This window comes from Hylobates moloch, unplaced genomic scaffold (assembly GCF_009828535.3).
Source record: "Hylobates moloch isolate HMO894 unplaced genomic scaffold, HMol_V3 SCAFFOLD_23, whole genome shotgun sequence".
Taxonomy (NCBI): domain Eukaryota; kingdom Metazoa; phylum Chordata; class Mammalia; order Primates; family Hylobatidae; genus Hylobates; species Hylobates moloch.
Window position 1 is genome coordinate 29,576,337 of NW_026652298.1, and position 18,995 is coordinate 29,595,331.

At 46.5% G+C, this 18,995-nt stretch overlaps 1 protein-coding gene across 2 annotated transcripts in view; it reads left to right on the forward strand.

Annotated features, from left to right (window-relative positions):
- CPPED1 (calcineurin like phosphoesterase domain containing 1) overlaps positions 1–18,995 on the forward strand; it is a 125,847-nt gene that overhangs the window by 84,808 nt on the left and 22,044 nt on the right. The window contains exon 3 of one of the 2 annotated variants that reach the window (XM_032144790.2): positions 4,573–4,998. The exons of the other annotated variant lie outside the window; for it this stretch is intronic. Within the exon in view, the coding sequence (XP_032000681.1) occupies positions 4,573–4,998 (426 nt within the window). The remainder of the gene's footprint in view (positions 1–4,572; positions 4,999–18,995) is intronic. 2 annotated transcript variants of the gene reach the window in all.

The following is an 18,995-nucleotide window of genomic DNA, read 5'->3' on the forward strand; positions in this document are numbered from 1 at the left end:
GGTTAACCCAGATGGGACTTGAGTTTAGGAAGGGTAAATTTGATAAGAAAAATATAGGAACAAGTCGGGTGCAGTGGCTCACGCCTGTAATCCCAGCACTTTGAGAGGCGGAGGTGGCCAGATGACTTGAGGTCAGGAGTTCGAGACTAGCCTGGCCAACATGGTAAAACCCCGCTTCTACTAAAAGTACAAAAATTAGCTGGGCATGGTGGCAGGCTCCTGTAATCCCAGCTACTTGGGAGGCTGAGGCAAGAGAATCACTTGAACCCAGGAGGTGGAGGTCGTAGTGAGCCAGGATTTGTGCCTCTGTACTCCTGCCTGTGCAACAGAGCAAGACTCTGTCTCAAAAATAATAATTATTATTATATGTGTGTGTGTCTGTCTGTCTCTATTTAAACACAAGTATTGCATGGAATATAGTTACACTAAAAAATGATCCCAGCCGGGCACGGTGGCTCACGCTTGTAATCCTAGCACTTTGGGAGGCCGAGGCGGGCGGATCACGAGGTCAGGAGATTGAGACCATCCTGGCTAACATGGTGAAACTCTGTCTGTACTAAAAATACGAAAAAATTAGCCGGGCGCAGTGGCGGGCGCCTGTAGTCCCAGCTACTCGGGAGACTGAGGCAAGAGAATGGCGCGAACCTGGGAGGCAGAGCTTGCAGTGAGCCGAGATGGCGCCACTGCACTCCAGCCTGGGCGACAAAGCGAGACTCCGCCTCAAAGTAAAAAAAATCCCAATAGGATTCTTACAGATTCAGATGAGATAATCTGTGTAGAGTACTTAGCCTGGTACATAGTTGGTGCTTCAGAAACCCAAGTTCTTTTTATTACTCTGATTTGTTTACTCTTTACTGCCGCACTTTCCAAAAGGCACCCTGGTCTTTTTTTTAACCTCTCCACCCTCACCCTACTATTCCCTTTGTTTAGGAAAGCCCCCTTCCCCGCCTTCTTTCCCCCTCTTCAGCAGGCCCTAGTTCCACCTAAGCCCTGTGATGTTTGGTGGGAATGTTGCTTCCTCTGGGAAAGCTGTGGGGCACCTCCCAACTGGCTTGGTTACCCCCACCCTGAGCTTCCACAGCACCCAGTGCTTCCGTGACGTAACTTCATAACTCATGCAACACCACAAGGTCATTGCCTGTTCCCATGTCTGGGCCCCTCCCTAGAACTTGGGCCATTGAGAACAAAGACACTGTCTCACTCATGATGGTCTGGCTGTTACCTAGCACACAGTGGGTAGCAGGGGTGCATTGAATAAATGCCTAACTGAAGACAAATAATTTTTATGCTTCTAGCCCTGTAATGACTAAGACTGCTTAGATTCTGCCTCTGGCTTTGAAAGAGCAGTATCTATATATGGAGTTTAACTGTAAAACTCTTAATTGACTTTTCATTAGGTTGCGTATTTAAAATCCCAAATGGGACTAAAGTTTTAGGGGCAGAGCCACAAACACCTGAGTTCAGACTGTAGAATGGAATCTTAAAGTAAAAAAAGGCAGTCATTCTAAATAAGACTTGTTCATGGATCTGACACCCCAGAATCTCTAAACAGAAATGAATTGTGCTCTTTCCTTCCAGCGAAGGGACTTGGCAGTAGTGAATCTGCATGTAATTGTCCTGGAACTTCTTCGTCCCTGGATATCACATTGTCCATCATTAGCCTTGAGCAATGCCTCATGTGTACCAAGTGCCCAGAAGCAATTTGTTAAACTGAATATTCTATGATTAAGTATGTACATACCTTATAGCAGCACCAGCGTTAGCGCTAAAGAAGGTAAATACTGGAGAGGTGATCACTTTGGAGGAAAAATAATTTATGGAAGACCTTGGCCAGAAGTAACATGTCCAGTGACATTCACAATTACGTATTTTTCTCTTTCATGGCTTTTCATTTAAGCAGAATAAAGCTTACACATATGTAGATGGTTGTCTTCTTTTCTGTGCCCGGTGTCACAGTTCTCTTCAGTCCATATTACTTCTTGGCTAAAAACCATAAAATCACTACCTTGCCAACCCTTCTCCCTCTACTCTGTTCCCTTCTAAACCAGGGGTGTCCAGTCTTTTGGCTTCCCTGGGCCACTTTAGAAGAAAAATTGTCTTGGGCCACACATAAAATACATTCAGAGCCATCCTGGGCTGCATACGGGCTGCGGGTTGGACAAGCTTGCTTAAAACCATCCCACTGGGGCTGGGAGCAGTGGCTCACACCTATAATCCCAGCACTTTTGGACAGTGAAGCTGGAGGATCACCTGAGTTCGGGGGTTCGAGACCAGCCTGACCAACATGGAGAAACCCCGTCTCTACCAAAAGTAGAAAATTATCTGGAAGATAGCTTAGCTTTTTTTGTTTGTTTGAGATGGAGTCTCACTCTGTTGCCCAGGCTGGAGTGCAGTGGCATGATCTTAGCTCACTGCAACCTCCACCTCCCCTGTTCAAGCAATTCTCCTGCCTCAGCCTCCCAAGTAGCTGGGATTACAGATGTGTGCCACCATGCCTGGCTAATTTTTGTACTTTTAGTAGAGATGGGGTTTCAACATGTTGGCCAGGCTGGTCTCAAACTCCTGACCTCAAGTGATCTGCCCACCTCAGCCTCCCAGAGTGCTGGGATTACAGACGTGAGCCTCCACACCCAGCCTAGAAGCTATAAGCTGTTTAAGTGTTGGACCTTGATCTTATTTGTCCTTGATTACACAGTTACCACAAGCTGATCCTAAATTTTATATGAAAATTATGTGGGCCCAGAATAGCAAAAACAACCTTGAAAAGGAAGAATAAAGTTGGAAGACTCACAGTTTCTGATTTCAAACTTACTAGAAGCCTGCAGTCATCAAAACACTATGGTACTGGCATGAAGATAAACATAGAGATTAATGGATTAGAATTGAGAATCCAGAAATCCTCACATTTAGGGTCAATGGATTTTTGACAAGGGTGCCAAGACTATTCAATGGGGAAAGGGTAGTCTTTTCAACAAATGGTGCAGGGACATCTGGATATCCACATGCAAAAGAGTGAATTTGGACCCCTACCTCACACCATATTAAAAAAAAATGAACTCAAAATGGATCAAAGCCCAAAGAAGACCTAAAACTAGAAAACTGTTAGAAGAAAGCATAGGCAGAAATCTTTGTGATCTTCTATTGGAAAGTGATTTCTTAGATATAACGCTAAAAGCACAGGTGACAAAACAGAAAATAGATAAATTGGACTTCATAAAACTTGAATACTTTTGTACTTCAAAGGACATTATCAAAAAAGTGAAAAGACAGCCCACCAAATGGGAGGGAATACTTGCAAATCCTGTATCTGATAAAGATCTCGTATTCATAATATGTAAAGAACTCTTACAACTAAATATTAATAATTAAAAGACAAATAACCCAATTGAGAAATGGGCAAGGTATCTGAATAGACATTTCTCCAAAGAAGATATAAAAATTGCCAGTAAGCACAACAACAGATGTTTAGCATCATTAGTCATTATGTAAATGCAAATGGAAACCACAATGAAATTTTACCTCACACCTACTAAGATGGCTACAATTAAAAGGGTGAAAAATAACAAGTGTTGAGGATATGGAAACACTGGGACCCTCATACATTGCTGGTAGGAATGTAGGATGGTGCTTTGGAAGACAGTCTGCTAGTTTCTTAAACAAGTAAACACATACAGTTACCACGTAACTCAGAGTTTCACTCCTAGCTATACACTCAAGAGAGATGAAAGATATCCACATATCTTTTCACATGTGAAAAACTTGCACATGGATTTTCATAGCAGCATAATTCATAATAGCCAGAAAGTAGAAACGACCCAAATGTCCATCAGAAGATGAATGGATAAACAAAATATGATGATATATTCGTACAGTAGAATAGTATTCAGCAATTAAAGAATGAAGCACTAACATAGGCTACAAAATAGATGAACCTTGAAAACATCATGCAAAGTGAAAGATCAGTAACAAAAGCCTACATTTTATATGATTCTATTTCTATGAAATGCCTGGAGTGGAGAAATCTATAGTAGAGACAGGGTTTCGCCATGTTGTCCAGGCTGGTCTCGAACTTCTGACCTCAGGTGATACATGCGCCTCGGCCTCCCTAAGTGCTGGGATTACAGGCATGAGCCACCACGCCCAGCCTAATTTTCTTTTTTGTGAAGACAGGGTCTCACTGTAGTGCCCAGGTTTGTCTCAGAATTCGTGGGCTCAAGTGATCCCTCCCACCTCAGCCTCCCCAAGTGTTGGTATTACAGGTGTGAGCCGCTGTACCCAGTCCACTAATATTTAATCTCAGGATTGACTTCACACCATCACTCAGCAACATAGGGCAGGGGGCCATGTAGTCATGGAATTTCTAAGGTGTCCTGGGGAATAATGGGCAGAGGCCTCCATCGGACTTGTTGGTTTGCTTTTAGCATGTGACTGCATTTTGCAGTTTCCATGTGCTACGTCAAGTGGATTTCCAGATTACTCTTTTTTTAAATTTTATGTTAGTAAGTGCTGAAGTTAGTTATTTCAAGTGAATAAGCCCCTGGCTTTCTCAGGACATGACCCTCACTCTTCCAGGGAAGCCGTGGCGGACGGAGCAGACGGGGGACCTGAAGCGAGTGCTCAGGACGGTGGACAGGGCGATCCCACTGGTCCTCGTCAGCGGCAACCACGACATCGGCAACGCCCCCACGGCCGAGACCGTCGAGGAGTTCTGCCGGACTTGGGGAGATGACTACTTCAGCTTCTGGGTCGGGGGCGTCCTGTTCCTGGTCCTCAACTCCCAGTTCTATGGGAACGCCTCCAAGTGCCCCAGCCTGAAGCAGGCGCAGGACCAGTGGCTGGACGAGCAGCTGAGCATCGCGAGGCAGCGGCACTGCCAGCACGCCATTGTCTTCCAGCACATCCCGCTGTTCCTGGAGAGCATTGACGAGGACGACGACGACTACTTCAACCTCAGCAAGGCTGCTCGGAAGAAGTTGGCAGACAAGTTCATTCACGCAGGTAGAGGCCCCAGGCCACGGGTTTCAGGGAGGAAGGGCAAGTCTAGAGGGGGCATTTCCAGATCCTTCTGCTGTCTCTCTGCAATGTGGCAAAAAGGGAGAGAGGACTAGGCAAGGAATTCTGATCCCAGTTCTTGGACTTGCACACTACATGGCTGGCTACCTAATCCTCCTGCGCTTCAGTTTCCTCATCTGTAAAACAGGGATAGTAATAGTAGCCTTCTTGCAGGATGGTGTGAAGGATTAAATGAGAAAGGCCTCCAAGACATGGAGAACAGCCCCTAGCCTAAGTACTCAGTGCACCATAGCTGCTCACAGTTGAAGATCGGGGTTCTGAAAGTGGCAGGAGGGGTTTACTGGGGGAAGGAGACTGGGTGGTGCAGATGGGTGTGAATGTGGCTTACATGTGTCTTGGGAGAAGGCAAGATGCCAGGGACATCTGCTTTCCCTTCTCGGGGAAGCAGGCACCTTGCTCAAGGGCAGACGATCTTCAAGAGCCAAGCTGCCCTCCAGTATTCCTCAGTTGTGACCCAGGAAATCCTGAGATGTGGCTTTAGTGGACAGTTCCTGGGGCCTGATCAGTTTTCCTCTGGCAAGGTGGATTAAGTTCTCCTCCAGAATCAGGAAAGAGTAACAGATTTAGTCCCATCTTTTGCTGCCAGTCATACATGTGACAGACACGTGCACACACAGAATGAAGACGCTCCATTTCTGGAGGTCACACCTCAATTTCTGACGGCGCTCTAAGGCACTAGCCCACCCACCTCCTTTATGTTTCTGGTAGCACCTGCCATGGGCCTTTCAGGAGCAACAGTCTGTTCTAGGTCGATTCCCTGGGTTACCAGTGACTTGGCAAATTCCAGTTTTGACAACTGTTGTGTCTTTTCTCTTTGTCCTCATTCTTCCTTTCACCAGGGCTTACTTTTTTTTTTTTTTTTTTTTTTTTGAGACAAAGTCTTGTTCTGCTGCCCAGGCTGGAGTGCAGTGGCAAAATCTCGGCTCACTGCAACCTCCGCCTCCCTGGTTCAAGTGATTCTCATGCCTCAGCCTCCCAAGTAGCTGGGATTACAGACGCTGACCACCACGCCCGGCTAATTTTTGTACTTTTAGTAGAGATGGGGTTTCACCATGTTGGCCAGACTGGTTCCAAACTCCTGACCCCAAGTGATTCGCCCACCTTGGCTTCCCAAGGCCACAGGGCCTGATCAGTTTTCCTCTGGTGAGGTGGATTAAGTTCTTCTCCAGAATCAGGAGAGAGTAACGGATTTAGTCCCATCTGGGATTACAGTGCTGGGATTACAGGTGTGAGCCACCCCACCCAACCCACCCTTCTGTATTTTCAAGACATCTTGCAATAAGCTCACATAATTGGAGACGTTTTCCAGCTGTTCCATGGAGATAAAGTTAGAAAACTTCTATTAAGGCCTTTGAAATTTCATGCCATGCTTGAGTTGGTGCAGAAAACCGTCTTGATGACAAGGAAACAAAGCGTCAAGACAGCATGAGCACCACCATGGAGACTATTCTGTAACAGGGAATAAAGCCAGAGAGAACATTTAATGCCACTGAAGTGATTCCTTTCATATCCAATGGTGTTTTTTGTGTGTGTTTGTGCATGTTTTGTTTTTTTTTGTTTTGAGACGGAGTCCTGCTCTTGTCACCCAGGCTGGAGTGCAGTGGCACGATCTCAGCTCACTGCAGCCTCTGTCTTCTGGGTTAAAGCAATTTTTCTGCCTCAGCCTGCTGAGTACCTGGGATTACAGGCGCCCGTCATCATATCCAGCTAATTTTTGTATTTTTAGTTGAGAGAGTTTGGCCAGGTTTAGTTTCACCATGTTGGCCAGGCTGGTCTCGAAACTTCTGACGTCAGGTGATCCACCCACCTTGGCCTCCCAAAGTGCTGGGATTACAGGTGTGAGCCACCGCAGCCAGCCAGATCTAATGTCAGATGATGTAAAGCCCATGACTGCCCTGAGTTCTTTGTTCTTGTTGACCACATTCCTGGGTGTTACGTAGTTCTGTGGTTTTCCCATCGTAGGAGAGAGCACCCCCAGATACTGAGAAGACTCACAGTTCTAATTTTTCCTATTGATTGATTGATTGAGAGTCTTGCTCTGTCACCCAGGCTGGAGTGCAGTGGCGTGATCATGGCTCACGGCAGCCTTGACCTCCTAGGCTTAAACAATCTTCCCACCCCTACCTTCTGAGAAACTGGGACTATAGGCACACACCACCATGCCCAGCTAATTTTTTTAATTATTTGTAGAAATGGGGTCTGACTGTGTTGCACCTGGCTGGGCTTAAACTCCTGGCCTCAAATGATCCCTCTGCCTTGGCCCCCCAAAAAGTTTAAGTTACAGGTGTGAACTCTAACAGGGCACCCTTGGGAGAAGCCTGTTGACCACCCACCAAGGGCCCTACAGGGTGGCGTCGTATCTACAATGCCCCAGCCCCCTGTCCAGTCAGAGCTGCAGCCCCTCAAGCTCAGGAACCAGAGTTGTTGGCAAACCAAGAGCTGGTCTGTGTCTCCAATTTTCCCAGCTCCCAGAGACTGATAGCTACAACCAGAATGGCAGTTGATTAATTTAGAGCAAGACCACAGCCCTGGCGTCTGCCCCAGCAGTGCTTTCTCTTCCCATAGGCAGAGCTACATGGGAAGCCCAATTATAATCAGGAGGCTGCTTGGTAGGTATGAGAGAACAGGGGGGTTACTTTCCTTATTCCACTCTCAGTGACATCAGGTGCTGGAATCCAATGGCTCCATCTCCAGAGGAGCTTGCTAGCCGAAGGCACTTGGTTATTTCATGTCCCTTTAATTCTGCCTCCTTCATGTCTCTGTAGCCTGTCTACTGTCTCATCTGGGTCCTAGCAGCAGCTCTGCACTGTGCTCCCCACTCTGTTCTTACCCATTCTAGTTCATTCTGCACCTAACAGCAAGATGGGCGTGTAACTGACTGCACAGCGTGAGGCTTCCCTTCACCCCCAGGTCCGGCCCAGCTCTTCACTGCAGTTTCCAGGGCCCTTCTCAGTCACATCTACCTTCCCCTCCAGCCTCTTCTGGTTCACCTACCTAGGCCCACTCAACAATTTTTTGTTTTCTGAGACAGATTCTCACTCTGTTGCCCAGGCTGTAATGCAGTGGCATGATCTCAGGTCACTACCACCTCCTCCACCTCCCGAGTTCGAGTGATTCTCCTGCCTCAGCCTCCCGAGTAACTGGGATTACAGGCATGCACCACCACGCCTGGCTAATTTTTGCATTTTTAGTAGAGATGGGGTTTCACCATGTTGGCCAGGATGGTCTCGAACTCCTGACTGACCTCAAGTGATCTGCCCGCCTCAGCCTCCCAAAGTGCTGGAATTATAGGTGTGAGCCACCGCGCCCGGCCTCAACATTTTTTTTTTTCTTGAGATGGAGTCGTACTGTGTCACTCAGGCTGGAATGCAGTGATGTGATCATAGCTCACTGCAGCCCCGGATTCCTGGGCTCAAGTGATCCTCCCACCTCAACCCCCTAAGTAGCTGGGACTCCAGGGGAGCGCCACGATGCCTGGCTAATTTTTTTATTTTTTGCAGAGATGGAGGTCTCACTGTGTTGCCCAGGCTGATACCAAATTCCTGGCCTCAAGTGACACTCCCGCCTGGGTATCCCAAAGTGCTGGGGTTACAGGCGTGAGACACCACATCCTGCCTCCCACTGAACTTTGACATCTTTTGTATAAGGCTCTCCCCTCCTCCCCACCCCAGGTTCTTCAGCTTCTCTTATCCCAGCACTTGTCAAGTGGATTTGCAAGTGTTGACTTGTCTGAATCCCCATTAAACTCTCAGCTCCCTGAGGGCAGGGACAGGGTTATATTCAGCTAGGCAGTTGGGAGGCCTGGCTCAGATATTAGCTCATAATAAATGTTTTATCAGTATTTGTGGAATGAATGAATGAATGAAAGTCTTTGGGGCAGGTATGGTAGCTGACACCTGTAATCCTAGCACTTTGGGAGGCCAAGGCAGGTGGATCACCTGAAGTCAGGAGTTCGAGACCAGCCTGGCCAACAGGGCGAAACCCTGTCTCTACTGAAAAATGCAATAATTAGCCAGGCCTGGTGGTGCCCACCTGTAATCCCAGCTACTCAGGAGGCTGAGGCAGGAGAATTGCTTGAACCTGGGAGGTGGAGATTGCAGTGAGCCGAGATCATGCCACTGCACTCCAGCTTGGGCAACAGAACATGTTCAGACCATGAAGTTCCCAACACGTGGCCTCTGTGGCCTCCGGTCTTAGGGAAGCCACTTGTGCCTCTCTCTGCCCTGGTCCCCAGGCTGGCTCTCCAAGGTCACTCAGCAGTCTGTCTCTCTCTTCCCAAGCACCCCCTCCCACTGCTTCCTCCAGCCACCACCTGCAGATATACAAAGGCACCTCTTCTTGGCCACTGGCCTAAGGGTCTTCACCTAAACCTGTTTCACAGAGAAGGCCAGAGAGATGAGAGCCCTTCCCGCAATTCCCTGTCAGTTTCCGTGGCTTGCCAAACCAGGCTCTTTGCTGAATGACCTTCCAAACACAGAACAAATCTTAGGCAACATCAGAAGGAGATATGAGTCGGATGTGGAGGCTCTCTGCTGCAGGCAGAGAGACTTGCTGGGCTTGGAAGCTCAGGTAGGTGGGCGCTCTTGGCTGAACGCATCCGTGACTCAGTTATGCAGAAAGCGGCTCAGGTCACAACAACATAATTGGAGCTTATTTTGGAAAGCCAGAAGTTCAAGTGATATTTTGTAAAATTCATTAACTTAAAGGCTGGGATAAAATTGGGGGTGATGATGGCAGCTGGTATTTAATATTGCCTTTGGTTTTTTCCCCCCATGGCAATATTATTCCCTACTACTGTTTCAGTCTCATTTATCTCCTTGTGCTGAAATGCCAGTACTCAAAAATATGTCAAAAGCTCATCAGAATATCAGGGTAGCTTTTAATTATGATAATTGTGTTGTTATAAAATATCCTTTTAAAGAGCACATCTCTCCCCAAACCACCGTGGTGGTAAAACCCAGCTTCCTTCCAGCAAGCTTGATGAATAATTCTGAATCATTGTGTGGGATGAATAAATGATTTAATAATGAGCATCAACAATCATCTCTCATTGTTGCATTAATTTTTAAAAATGGGATGAGGTAAACGAGGAGGAGGGTGTCACTGTGCGGTGGACCACCGGGAGTGGAGGGGTGTGCTGTGTGAACTGAAGCCTGCCAGCCTCCAAGCTCAGGTTTCCCTAGAAACAGATGCATCCTTTTTCTACTTTTGAAGCTCAGTAAAAAGCCCTCTTTGTATGATACAAAAACATTGTCAATAGCCAGTATAAATAGTTATCAGGACAGGACAGATATATCGGTGTGAAGCAGCCCCTGTTATTTTCTGTCTTCGTTTCACCTGTGTGAGGATAATCAATTTCATCACATCCAAGGGATGTAGAAATTGGATTTCCCCTTAATTCACCTGATACCTAGTTGGAATAGCAAAGACAGATAGTAGATAATGAAATCTTGGTTGAACCTGGACGTTGTCTCCATCCTTTATGCCTCTTTCAGCAGAGAGTTAATATATGACCCATTTAATATGGATTCCAATGTAGAAACTCAATCTTAAAAAACAAAAGCTAGCTCTTTAATTGACCATGTTTCCCTTGATGTCTCGATACCTTTTCTTTTTTTCCATTCTCAGCAGAGAGATTAGAACTGTGTGTTAGCCCAGAGCAAATTTGGCAATTATGAAAAATTCCAATAAGTTGATCTTCCCTGCAAAAGTTAATGAGTCATTTCACAGAATTAGAGTTTCATTTCTAGTATTTATGCTTTTTTAGAAAATGAGAGACAGAGGAGATAAATCTCAGTCCATGGTTATAGTTTTAAGGTTTCAAAGTTTTGACCAGGTGCAGTGGCTCACACCTGTAATCCTAGCACTTTGGGAGGCCGAGGTGGGTGGATCACTTGAAGTTAGGAATTCAAGACCAGCCTGGGCAACATGGTGAAACCCCATCTCTACTAAAATACAGAAATTAGCCGGGCATGGTGGCAGGCGCCTGTAGTCCCAGCTACTTGGGAGGCTGAGGCAGAAGAATCGCATGAACCCTGGAGGTGGAGGTTGCAATGAGCCAAGATTACGCCACTGCATGCCAATCTGGGCAACAGAGCAAGACTGTCTCAAAAATAAATAAATAAAAATTCAAACTTTTAAAAGAACCAAAAGGTCAGGTTCCCAGGATTTACTTTATAGGAAGATAAAACATCAAATCCTGCTCTGACATCCTTTGGGCTGTATTGCAATCACTGTTGAGATCCTGATTCCTCCAGGAAACAGAAGCCCAGCCTTATTCACCTCTGTAAGGCCAGCCCCTAGCTGAGACTGTCATATAATAGCCCCCCAATAAGTAAATAGTGGTTAATGGAATTGAATTAAGCGTGATTCAAGTCTACTTATCAGCAGGTAATATCCGTATCACTTGTGAGTTGGTTTTCATGAACTGACTTTTTTTTGGTGGGGGTGGGGGACAGAGTCTCGCTCTGTCACCCAGGTTGGAGTGCAATGGCGCCACCTCGACTCACTGCAACTTCCGCCTCCCAGGTTGAAGCAATTCTCCTGACTCAGCCTCCCAAGTAGCTGGGATTACAGGCACACGCCACCACGTCCGGCTAATTTTTGTATTTTTAGAAGAGACAGTTTCACTGTATTGGCCAGGCTGGTCACAAACTCCTGACCTCAAGTGATCCGCTCACTTTGGCCTCCCAAAGTGCTAAGATTACAGGCATGAGCCACCCAGCCCACAAGCTGACTTTTGTATGGGAAATGCTTTGCCTAGAGGGGTCAATAGAACTTTGCTGTAAAGGGTCAGATAGTAAACATTTTGGGCTTTGTGTCTCTATGGTCTCTGTAGCAACTACTCAACTCTGCCTTCGTAACAAGAGAGCAGCCACAGACAGTGCAGTGTTCCAATAAAACTTTATTTACAGAAATAGGTGGTAGGCCTGCCGGTGATAATTTTCCAACTCTTGGCTTAGAGAAATGTTCCCATTACGGGGTGACGCTCTTGCTCTCCCCAGAACCTTGTCCACATTCCGTATGTGTCTAAGTTTAGGATGCATCTGACAACCCCATTGTGACAACTGCCTGACTGACAGAAGGGTCTGCCCAGAACAAGCCTCCTGAAGGTCCTCAGTGGAGGGCGTGCCTGGGTGAGGCACATGTTCCCCTGAAGACCAGGATGTGATTTGGGGATGGAGTGCAGACAAGAGGGTCCATGGTGCATGTAAGATGTCTAATAATTGGGTGATCAGCTTCACGTGTATTAGAAAAAATAGAACTAGCTTATCAATTTAAAGAAAACGATTTAATTATCACCTGAGCTCAGGAGTTCGAGACCAGCCTGGCCAACATGGAGAAACCCCATCTCTACTAAAAATACAAAAATTAGCCAAGCGTGATGGCACACACTTGTAGTCCTAGCTACTTGGGAGGCTAAGACAGGACATTGGCTTGAACCCAGGAGGGAGAGGTTACAGTGAGCTAAGATCGCGCCACTGCACTCCAATCTGGGCAACAGAGACTCTGACTCAAAAAATAAAAAATGAAAATAAATAAATAAAATGATTGAGTAAATAGTAGTATGAGTACTGTGCAGATAAGGCAAAACTTGGAGGTTTGTACAGGGGGAATTAGTGTCTGGGCTGGTGGGCAGGGAGTCCTATAACACGGCAGGTGAACAGACAGGATTTGGCTTCTTAAGTTGCTTGGGATACGCCACTAAACATTTCTCTGCCTTAGTTTTCCCACTTGTAAAAAGAGGATACTCATCCCAACGTTGTCGAATTGGCATATCCCTTAGGGAGAGTCATATATAAAATCAAAAAGACAAGTCAGGCCAGGCGCGGTGGCTGTAATCCCAGCACTTTGGGAGGCCAAGGCGGGTGGATCACCTGAGGTCAGGAGTTCGAGACCAGCCTGGCCAACATGGTGAAACCCCATCTGTACCAAACATACAAAAAATCAGCGGGGCGTGGTAGTGAGTGACTGTAATCCCAGCTACTCGGGAGGCTGAGGCACGAGAATCACTTGAACCCGCGAGGCGGAGGTTGCAGTGAGCTGAGATCACGCCCCTGCACTCTAGCCTGGGCGACTGAGTGACACTCCCTCTCAAAAAAAAAAAAAAAGAAAAGAAAGAAAGTCACTTAGCACCATGTCTGGCTCATAGTGAGCACTCACTAAGGGCATGTTTGTTGTTCTGTATGATCCCGAACCGTTTGGGGACCCCATAGCAGGCAAATGTGCTTTATCCATTAGCTAGACAGACATGCTTCTCACCCCTGGGGTGCTGGCGTCCTTCTTGCGGGCGTTCGTGAGAATCTCCAGGACAGGCAGGCCTGGTTTGGGGACATGCCTGCTGCCTGCTGATATAGCTGTGTAGATTTGAAAGGGAAATAATGATCAACTCTGTCCAAAATGCAAACTATAGGAAGTGAAGCTAGACAAAATTCTCTTGGCTCCTGGAATATGCGGGAAGATAGACGATTACAGCCAGTCTGAGAGTTTTCAGGGTAGATGAGGAATGCATGCTAGTTTTAATTTTAACAAAAGGTGTTACTGGTTTAAAAGGATGGTAATCATTGAAGTAGATGAAAAATTATTACAGAATTTAGTGATAAAATTTGATCCTTTGTTTATTTTTTAAAGCAGACACCTGTTTCAAAAGAAAAAACCTTAAACAAAGTTCACAGTTTAGTTGAGCAAAGAATGATTAGTAAATCAGGGAGACCCTGAACCAGAATAGAGGCTCAGAAAGACTCCAGCACAGCCAAATGGTGAGAGATTTGTGGACAGAAAAAGGAAAGTGGAAAGTGAGGTACAAAAACAGCCAGATTGGTTACAGCTCAGCATTTGCCGTATTTGAACACAGTTTGAACAGTTGACTGCCTGTGATTGGCCGAAACCAGAGATTGGCAAGAGTATGTTCTATTCTGTTTACACATCCAGTTCACTGTGTATACAGAGAAACCTTTGGCTGAAATTAAAATGTATAAAGAAGGCTGGGCGTGGTGGCTCACACCTGTAATCCCAGCATTTTGGGAGGCCAAAGCAGGAGGATTGCTTGAGCCTAAGAGTTCGAGACCAGCCCAGGCAACATAGTGAGACTCTGTCTTTGCCAAAAAGAATTTTTTTTTAACTCACCAGGCATAATGGTATGCACCTGTGGTCTCAGCTACTCAGAAGACTGAGGTGGGAGGATTGCTTGAGCCCCGGAAGCCAAGGCTTCAGTGAGCTATGATTGCACCACTGTACTCCATCCTGGGGCAACAGAGCAAGACCCTGTCTCAAAAAAATAAGTAAATAAAATATGTAAGGAGGCAGCTTGAGCCTCAACTTAATTTAACATACCTCACCAATTAAGTGTTAGTAAACACACCTTTGAATATGTAATTTCATAGTCAGATTTTTTTCCAAATGCAGCAAACCTGTCCACAGGGCAGTGACAATCATATTACAGTGCCCTCCCATTTAAAATGAAATTTTTAGGCTGAGTGTGGTGGCTCACGCCTGTAATACCAGCCCTTTGGGAGGGTGAGGTGGGTGGATCACCTGAGGTCGGGAGTTCAAGACCAGCCTGGCCAACATGGTGAAACCCCGTCTACTAAAAATTTAAAAATTAGCGGGGTGTGGTGGCACGCACCTGTAATCACAGCTTCTCTGGAGGCTGAAGCAGGAGAATCGCTTGAAGCTGGGAGGCAGAGGTTGCAGTGAGCAAGGATCGTGCCACTGCACTCTAGCCTGGGTAACAAGAGCGAAACTCCATCTCAAAAAAAAAAAAAAAGGGATTTTTAAAAAACTATCTCGGCCGGGCACGGTGGCTCACGCTTGTAATCCCAGCACTTTGGGAGGCCGAGGCGGGAGGATTCACGAGGTCAGGAGATCGAGACCACGGTGAAACCCCGTCTCTACTAAAAATACAAAAAAATTAGCCGGGCGTGGTGGCGGGCGCCTGTAGTCCCAGCTACTCGGAGAGGCTGAGGCAGGAGAATGGCGTGAATCCGGGAGGCGGAGCTTGCAGTGAGCCGAGATCGTGCCACTGCACTCCAGCCTGGGTGACAGAGCGAGACTCCCTCTCAAAAAAAAAAAAAAACTATCTCACACTCATGCCTCTGGACCACCCCCCCCACCTTTTTTTTAAGCATCCAAAGAATCCAGAGTTTGTGGGGCCTTATCAGCTTGAGGAAGTTTACCTTCTTTGTTTTATTTCCTAAGATTTATTCTTGAATTCATTTTCCCACGTTTGGCCTATTTTTTAGGTTCCAATCAGTTCACCGCAAAACATCACATGCTGGTCATTTAATGTCTGATTCTCATTCACTATAAACCTAGATAAAAGACTAACTGCCAAAGCTACATCTGGTGTGAAGTGATGGATTAGATTTCTCACTTTGGAGGTATCCTTAACAGTTGGGGTAATTAAAGTTGAAATCAAGTCCTGATGGTAAATATTTATAAATTGAGAATCTGGCGTGTGTAAATGTATGCGGCTGATTCCTGAAGTTAAATCAACATTTATCCATTCAGCAAATAGCATGGGTCCCATGCTAGGCACTGAGGATGGAGGGATGAACAAAACAGAGAATTTTCTTCTCTGAGGTTGTGGATTGCTCTTCAACTAAAAATGTCTGGGTTTTTCTGTTCTTCTGTTTTTTGTGAGAGGGTCTCACTCTGTCACCCAGGCTGGAGTGCAGTGGCGCAATCTCGGCTCATTGCAATCTCCACCTCCCGGGTTCAAGTGATTCTCCTGCCTCAGCCTCCCAAGTAGCTGGGACTACAGGTACCCGCCACCATACTTGGCTAATTTTTGTATTTTTAGAAGCTATAGGGTTTCACCATGTTGGCTAGGCTGGTCTCTAACTCCTGACCTCAGGTGACCCACCCACCTCAGCCCCTCCTAAAGTGCTGGAATTACAGGCATGAGCCAACGCAGCCGGCCAAGTAAAAATGATTTAATTTTTAAATTTCATCACAACATTTCAAAAAGGAGCCCCTAGAACCTGGGGAACAGCAGTGTCTGCTGAAGTTTATGAAGTCAAAATATTATATCTTTTCCTTCGAGGTCATGTTTCAAAAATAGCAATTAGTATCATTTTGATATTAGCAGTGAGATTCCTTTGTAAAATTCCAGTGTCCCCAGCTTAGTGAAATGCCATTCCATCTACTAGTTCAAGTTTTTTTTTATATACTACACTTGCCTTCACTTAAAAGACATTTTCCCTAACTATTTCCCACAGTGTAAGTACAAATCTACAACATTGCTTTGTAAAATAAGTTCAAAAATGCTTTAATTTCATTGCCTTTTAAATTTAATTAAAAATGTTTGCATATTAATTGATTGAGTTGAAAGTAAAAAAAAAAATAGCATGGCCAGGCACAGAGACTCACCCCTATAATTCCAGCACTTTAGGAAGCCGAGGTGGGCGGGTCGCTTGAGCCCAGGAGTTCGAGACCAGCCTAGGCAACATGGTGAAACCTGTCTTTACAAAAAAAACACAAAAAATGAGTCCAGGCATTGTGGTGCACGCCCAGCTACATGGGAGGCTGAGGTGGGAGGATTGCCTGAGCCTGAATGTTGAAGTTACAGTGATCGATGATCACACCACTGCACTCCAGCCTGGATGACAGAGTGAGACTCTCAAAAGCAAATACCACTCATTTAGGTGAAGCCTCCTGGGTGCCAGACACCGTCCTGTGAGCTCCTCTAGCAGGACCTTAAAGGTGCCTTCGCCAGGTCTTCGGCACAGGTGTGGAAACTGAGCACGTCAGTTGTAAGGAGCAACTCTTGAGTCTATTTTAAATTTCACAGGCATGGTAAGAGGAAAGGAAATCTTTTTTCCTCACACATCTCCCTTCTGTAAGCACTATGCTGTGTGCAGTTGGAAGTCCAGGTGAGGGTACTATTCCCTGGAGTTACATGGTCCAGATAGAAGGGGCCATGTCAGGCAGGTGAGATGTTCTTTCAGCCACTGAGCCTCCTCTGGGGCCGCCCTGCCAGGTGGGACCCTATGCTGTGTGCTCTGTCTCCCTGGGGACTGTAGTATTCTCTGATCTCACTCCTCCATGGTGCCACTGAAGGCACCTAATAGAGCAGTTTCTCTCCCGAAAAGTGCAGGAGATGAACAGGCTTCTTGAGAGCCATGGTCAGTGTTCACTTTTATTTTTATTCACATTATTGTCAGCGGCTGCTCCCATGGTGTGGCAAACCTACAACATAACCCCACAAGGTACTGATATTTTTTCCTTTTTGCCACCAAACATATTCAGGTCCTAGAGGCAGAGTCATCCATTCAGATCACAAAGCTGTGAAGCAGGTGCAGTGGGTTTTGTGGGGATCAGATGAAATAATCCATTCCCTTGAGACAGTGTCTGGCTCCTGGTAGGTGCTCAGTGATAGTGAACCTCTATTCTTATCAACATTGTTATTGAAAAATGTTTTAAATGACTGGACGTGAAAAGGATGTGTAAGGGATACAGTTTCTGATATTCCCTGAATTGGTACCCCTGACCCACTGCTGAGTGTTGCCAGAGTAGGAACCAAAGTCTTCCCGGCAGTGTTTGTTCTGTCACTCCCCTGTTCACCACACCGGGGACAAATTAAAGTTAGCTTCTCCCTGAGATGGCTCTGTGAAGTGCCACCAGCAGGTACTAAAAACCACCTTCCTCGAGGGTCGGTGTGACTCCATTGGTCATTTAAAACGCAGTGGACACGGCCAGGCACAGTGGCTCATGCCTGTAATCCTAGCGCTTTGGGAGGCCGAGGCAGGGAGATCACTTGAGGCCAGGAGTTCAAGACCAGCCTGGCCAACATGGCGAAACCCCATGGCTACTAAAAATACAAAAATTATCCAGGCGTGGTGGTGCATGCCTTTAATCCTAGCTACTTGAGAGGCTGAGGCAGGAGAATGCTGTGTGCTCTGTCTCCCTGGGGACTGTAGTATTCTCTGATCTCACTCCTCCATGGTGCCACTGAAGGCACCTAATAGAGCAGTTTCTCTCCCGAAAAGTGCAGGAGATGAACAGGCTTCTTGAGAGCCATGGTCAGTGAACCCAGGAGGCAGAGGTTGCAGTGAGCCAAGATCATGCCACTAGCCTGGGTGACAGAGTGAGACTACATCTCAAAAAAAAAAAAGAAAGCACACACAGGACACTATACTAGTAAAATAGTTATAATGACTGCTTAATAAATAGTACACCACAGGGACTCTTGCTCTGATTTTGTAGACAAGGAAACTGCAGCGCAGGGAGACAAATTGGCTTCCCCAGCATCACCCAGCTGTGAAGTGGTGGGTGACATTAATTGCTTGGGGCCTGGGCAGTGGCCCTGGGTCCTGTGTTCTCAACGACATTGCTGTTGGGTGCCCCAGAGCATGTTGATGAGCAGAATGCACCGTGGGTACAGGTGTTGATGGCAAGTAGAGAGGAGCCAGGATACCCGTGTGGGACAGGGTCCCACCTGCTCACCCTCCTGCCCATTCTTCACCTGCTCCTCTCCAGGGGCTGCCTCAGGAAAGGAGCTGGTGCGGCAACCACGGAGGCTCAGCACTGGGGTGTCCAAAGGGATCTACCGAGTGAGGGTCCCTGGAGCCCACTTGGCATGGAATACAAGGGCGTGGAATTCCCCTTTGGCCTCAACAAGCAGGAATTTTTCTTTCATAGTAAGCCTCTCCGTTCATCCATTCATCTTGAGTATGTGAATTGTGCCTTCTGCAGACAAAGATGCTCTTGATGGTGTCTTTTTTTTTTTTTTGGTAGAAACTGGATCTCACTATTTCACTATTTTGCCCAAGCTGGTCTCGAACTCCTGAGCTCAAGCGGTCCACCTACCTCAGCCTCTCAAAGTGCTGGGATTACAGGCATGAGCCACCACACCTGGCCTTTTTTCTTTCTTTCTTTCTTGAGAAGGAGTCTTGCGCTATTGCCCAGGCTACAGTGCAGTG